Genomic DNA, 6,575 nt, shown 5'->3' on the forward strand with positions numbered 1-6,575 from the left:
TGTCAAAGTCAACCCCCCGACCCCCGCCGTGTTCGAACTCTTTGTGTGTGAACATGACAGACTTTGCCCCCAGAGAGACATGCGTCAATGTTCTATTGCCGTGTTAGAAGTCAACCATTTGTTTAGTTAATTGAGCAATGTGAGATTAGGTCAACAGTACAGCTTTTGGGAGTTGAGACTTTTCCACTTGTCGCGTATGGGCGATGGATATTCGGTGGTTGTTTCTATGGGATTGTGGCCATTCGAATTAGTTGAGATTTATCGACTTTTAGGTCGCCCGATGCTTTGCTCCAGAAGCAAGAACAACGCTAGAGGCAGGTAGCCTTTTTTTATTTATTAGTTTTGTTCACGGAAGAAGAGATATTGGCAGCTTTTTGGCTGCCATTTTTATGTTATTACGTGTAATTTGGTTTTATGTTTGTACTGATTGAATATCTATATGTCATGTGTATGACCAATTAATACTCCACTATAAAAAGAGACAGTGGGTGGTGTAGGACTATAGATTCAATGTGCTTACCTAAATCAAGCAAAGATACTTATCCGACGGCCCATTTCAAGGCAAAGCATATATCCCGTGGTGGAATCTGAATTTGAACACTTGCGAATCCTATGCAACTTTCAACAAAAGCACAAACACTAGACATCCACCTAGGAATTCAATTCCGCAATGATTTCGCCTCATATTCTATTTGGGTGCGTGTTTGCTGAAATTTGAATCTTTTTCCTTTCTTGTGTCACAAATATCTTAGGCATGGCCACATGCTTTGATACAGAACCGGGGGGGCTCCGCAATACAACACATGCATGTGCGGCACGCTTTGTCCCCAGCTACGCTCACAAGCTTATTCACAAAAGGGGAAAATCTTGAAAACAAACATTTAAGATCTGCTATTATTATTATAACAATATGTCGCTACCCAATAAAGATTAAACATTCAAGCAACAAAACCTCTCCAGAATAGTAAATTCTGACAGCTGAAGAGCGGACACGCAACAAAATAAGTAAATGTACTGCTTGAAATATGGAAACCTGAAGTTCGGGGATTGATTGCCGTTGTCTCATGCTTTATAGCATGCAATAATAATTTTGACTAAATTTCTAACGCATTCAAATTTCAAGTGTCCGACCTGCACTATGAATCAGTAAAATCCCCGAGGCTCGAAGGAAAATTAATTCTCGAATGTGAATGGAATTTTAGTCACTTTTAGTTTATCAATTGCTTGCAAAAAAGTAAACAGCTAGAAGAGCAACTTACGGTGTCAAGTTATGGAGGCAAGTAGAAGAAATAGAACTCGTATAATTGCAAATGAACATGTGAACTCAGCTAAAATTTCAGGCACACAACAAATAAGTAAACCCTTCCACGGGAGAAATAAGCAACAGATGTTTACAGCATTTTCACAGTACCATTGAATTTCATGTTTATTCACCAAATAATCCAAACCTTCAACTGTTCCTAACAAGCTAATTGTTAGCTTTCACAATTCGCCTTTAGTCATCTTCCTCTGTAATTTTACCCTTGCCCTTTCCCTGAGTTTGATCCATCTTCTTTACAGCCTCCAAATGTTTGCGCAGCATGCGCACCTCCTTAATGTAGTAATGGATTCTGTCAATCATCAATGCCAGGAAGAGCGCAAAACCTGCATTCAGGACCATGAAAGGTTTTTTCAATCATCGTAACATATTTGACACCAAGCAGAATTACAGTAGCATTTTCTGATAATAATCAACCACCCTTTATAGAATGCACTCAGGGAACATAGTTTTTAAAATATCACAAGGTCTGCAATTCAAAATAATCAACCACCCTACATAGAATTCTCCTAGGGAACATAGTTTTTAAAACCACACAAGGTCTGCAAGGCTTAATCCTTGCGCCTCGACACAAGATGAGACTTTGCGCTTCATACCTTAACTGTGAAACCCCAACTACGGTGAGCTACAAAGGCTAAAGAACCCCTGATGCAAGGATAACAACAATATAATAACAGTCGTTGATTTTTGTTGATAAACAAACGAGTATTCGTTTGATTGTCTTTTGATACTCAGTAAGGTACATATTCAACTATATGTAGTGAACTTTTCTTCATGTATTTCAATATTACCACATTAACAATACATCGCTTCACTTCAATAATATTGCTTTACATTTTACGCATAGGGTCCACGATATCCACAATGTCAACCATGCACATCAAAGTGCCTTCCACTTCTAATCTACCTCAAGATAGATACATGTGAACTAAAATATGGTAACTGGCAATACATAGGATATAAGATCATTTATTTTTTATGGATCACCAAAACAGCACACAATTGTAACTGCAGGATAAAGAATTATACAAAAAAAAGTTCTGACATTTTTAAATATATACATAGAGACACCGAGAAAATTACTAGTGTTGAAACCACAGACAGAGTAAGGAAATTCGTACGAGGAAACATTATGTACAAAGTCGAATTCAGGATAATATATTTCTTGAAAAACATTAAACAAAATAACCCCAAAACAGAAAGAAGACCCCTTAATTCTGATTCCGGGCTGTTTCCTTCTGATACCTTTCTATTTAATACTTGTTCAAGAATCAAGATAGATTACGTTCTTTATCCCTCACGATTAACAACTTCCTGCCTAATTTATTAATTTAACATCCATTTTTCTTCTTTTTAAATGTTATTTTGTTATTATTTTTAACAATCTCATCGTCTAAACATTTTCTCTCTAAGTTCATATTTTTACCAGTTGAATTAATTGTCACAATTTTTAAAGATGTTATCTAACGTTATTTTTTCAATTTTAATTTTTAAAGATCATAATTAAATATATTTAGAGTAAATTTCGTTACTTTAGTTAATAAATATATTAATTACTTTCATTTAATTCAGAAAAAATAACATTAATAAAAAAGTTATCACTTGACTATATGTCTTTAGAGTTATTTCACCAATTTAAAACCGTTTCCTCTATACAGGCAGTCTCTTTTTTCAACTAAAAAACACCACTACTCTAATAGGCATAAACAAAAATAAGCAGAGGCAAAACCATTTGCAAGCAGGTATGCATGGTTAACAAATTCTTGACCCAACTTGGGTCGAACAATTCAAATCTTTACATACAATAATACGCAAAAGCACCGTTATTGAAAGAAAAATCTCTTTTTTTAAAGTAAAAAATCAATGAGGTTATAACAAGTATCTGGAGGTCAAAGCACAACAATCCCTATTAAAACTGATACTGCTAGCAAGGACATTACTGACTAAGACGGAAACAGGGACTGATTTACAAATTTACCTAACAGAGATGCTTCGAGAAGGTGAGTGGCGTAGAGAATCTGTTCAGTCGGATTAGCCGCGGCGCCTTCCTCAGATCGGTTCTGAATTCCGTATATATTAAACAATAACGACGCCATAATCACAAAAAGAGTAGCTCCGGCAGTGGACGCCACGATCGGCCCTCGCCCCTGCTTCAATCGATCCAGTAACATCAAAAGTGGCTTTCTAAGCGGCGTCCGGAAAAGAAGCAGCAAAATCACCGCAACTTCGGCGAACACAAGACCATATAGCGGCTGAATCATCTTTTTCGCGACAAAGATTCACAGATTTTTTTTGACTGGGGGGAGATATTGGGGAGCTTCGGAAATAGGGTTCGGTTTGGAAGGATTGGGGTTTACTGTATATAGTATTTCACTAGTAGAGAGCTGGGGGGACGTGTGTCAATTCAGTAGACGAAGAAAGGAATCGGAGGAGACGTGGCACCTAGGCCAAACAATTGCTCTTATATTATTATTATTATTTTTAAAAATATACTATATTCGATTTTTTTAAACAAAGGAAAGCATGACTTGTTTGGTAGTTTTCGATTGTATATAATTTTTTTTAAGCTACCTCTCATGTGAAGCGAATTATTATTATTATTATTTTAAAAAATATACTATATTCGATTTTTTTTTTTTTAAAAAAGGAAAGCATGACTTGTTTGGTAGTTTTCGATTGTATATAATTTTTTTTAAGCTACCTCTCATTTGAAGCGATGTTATTGGACGTATTGACGTATAAAAACTTTTTTTTTTTTTTAAATAACAAGAGATTCATCTTATAAAATTAATTGTGAAACAATCTTATAAGATTTTTTGTGAATTTTTTAATTACATTGGTGATCGAATTTTTTTTTAACTCACATTCAACTAAATTTTTTTTCGATATTTATGTGATTATCTAGTTCAAATGAGTTGATTCGGAAATAAATATATATATATATATATACATATATATGAAATAACAATTCTCTTATATTTAAATATAACATGTTTGAATATATTTTTATTTTGATCTAGGATTATCAATTGTTCTTTTTTTTTTTTAAGGATTATCAATTGTTCTATTAAAACATAAACACTGCTTGGTATGTGTGATGAGATAAGTAAAGGATTGACAATTAGAGTGATTAAAAAATGAGAAGTAGTGATAAATAATATGGTGGGATAAAATATATGATGTTTGATATGATTTTAACACTATGGATTAATTTTGTGTATTAACATGAAATACCCAAAATATCCTCATTGTGTATATAATTACTTAACCTAAATATAATAAACAAACAAATAAATAAATATCAGAAAATAATAATAATAATAATAACAATAATAATAAACAAATAAATAAATATCATAAAATAATAATAATAATAATAATAATAATAATAATAAGTTTTTTTTTAAAAAAATTGATAATTGATTACTGTTCAATAAAAAATGATAAATAATTCTAATAAATTAATGTTAAATATATTGATTATAATAATAACAATAATTGTGAAAATAAATTGATAATAATTAGGAAAAGAATAATATCATCGGTAACAACAATAATAGGAATAATTAAAAATTAATAAGAACAAAATATTGATATTAATATTAAAAATTAATTTTGTTATTTTGAAAATTAATTTTTTATTATACATTAATCATTCTGATAATAATTAACGATATTTATTACATATTAATTATTTTTTAAAATTAAAATAGTGAATTTGTAATGCGATTGACGAATTTATAATCTTTTATGTTTTTTTAAAATGGGTACATTTTGTTATATATTGTCAAGTAAAATCTCTAATTTTTTTAAGCTTAAAAAACAAACTATATTTTTGGTCTATAAAAAAAAAATTCGTTGTAATTTATTTGCCGCTTTCTCATTTCAACCTCAAGTTCTTATTCTCTAAGCATTGTCGGTGGGCTAGGTTTTACTAAATGAGCGAGGAGAAAATATTGGGGAAGAAATGAATGAGGAGAGAGCATTGTGGAGTTAGATCTAAAAACCAGTTGTTAATTTAATAAAAAATAAGGGTATTTTAGGTATATAATTATAAAATCTTACTTAATCTTATTTTTTAAAATCAAACCAAACACAATATTATTTTCAACACAAATTACCAATCTATATCAATCATATCTTTTATCATTCATTTACTAATCATTCAATAATCTCATCTCTTGTACCAAACATTGCCTAAAAATGTACCTTATTACTTTTTAAAATAAAAAATAAAAAAATGTTCACATAAGGATATAACTGTAAAAACAATTATAATCATGGAAATGCACAAATAATCACGTCTGTGATGTGTGACAGAGAATCACACACATTGTGTGTACAGTGCGGGCCCGCCCAAATGATGGCCGATGGGATAACTCGTAACACACAAAAATCGAACCAAACGCATGATTGTGATGGATTACTAATTAATCCATCCCTTATCCAACAAACCAAAAGAGTGTATTACGTGGTTTGATCGTATATAGTTAATTCAATAATTTTATTGGGATTCAAATTTCAAAGTCCAGCTCATTCACTCATATTTTTCAAATTCATCTCCCATATTGATTATTTCACCGGTAAAAGATTGCATTTAAATTTTTTTTAAAATGAAGAGTCGGTAAACGTAATTTATTTATTTTCATCATTTGCCATTGGGTGAGTGAAATTACTAGTCAACCCTTTTAATTGCTTGAAATTTGGGATTGATGCCATGAATATGTGTTGGAGGAATTGAAGAAATTCAAAACCACATGCTTTTGCACTTGGTATGGAAGTCGAAAATAAAAATGAATTACAACCAAATGTATTTTGATGTCTAATAATAAAATTTGAAATAATTTATTTTATAACTGTTAAAAAATATCAAAGCATATTGTAATTGATACGACAAGAAATGGGGAGTCGGCATAAAAGAAGAGAAATTGACATACAAGAAGAGAAACCAAATATAACTAGACTTATGTGTGGAAGTTAGAAAGAAGTTAGAGAGAGTTAGTAGTTAGGAAAGTGGTTAGTGAAAATGTATAAATACAACAATACCATGTAACTCATGGGGAATATGAATATGAACAGAATTTTTTCTTCTTCTTCTCTTGATTCTCTCTGTTATCTTCTCTTTTCTCTCTAGTTCTACTCCTCTCAACTTCTCTACTATTTTCTGGAGGTTGGTGGATCATACATCTTACTATAAAAATTTATTGTGCGGAAAGTTAAAATATGGAATCAAATAAATTAATGGCAAGAATGTATA

At 31.4% G+C, this 6,575-nt stretch overlaps 1 protein-coding gene across 1 annotated transcript; it reads right to left on the reverse strand.

Moving 5' to 3' along the window:
• Nucleotides 1–1,351: 1,351 nt before the first annotated feature.
• On the reverse strand, nt 1,352–3,740 carry LOC140866173 (uncharacterized). Its single transcript, XM_073271082.1, has 2 exons — nt 3,297–3,740; nt 1,352–1,644 (listed from the first exon to the last, which is right to left on the reverse strand). The coding sequence occupies exons 1-2, from the start codon at nt 3,577–3,579 to the stop codon at nt 1,496–1,498; spliced, it is 432 nt and encodes a 143-aa protein (XP_073127183.1). The 5' UTR covers nt 3,580–3,740; the 3' UTR covers nt 1,352–1,495.
• Between the last annotated feature and the right edge of the window lie 2,835 nt (nt 3,741–6,575).

The sequence above is a fragment of the Henckelia pumila genome, chromosome 4 (assembly GCF_033568475.1).
Source record: "Henckelia pumila isolate YLH828 chromosome 4, ASM3356847v2, whole genome shotgun sequence".
Lineage (NCBI taxonomy): Eukaryota > Viridiplantae > Streptophyta > Magnoliopsida > Lamiales > Gesneriaceae > Henckelia > Henckelia pumila.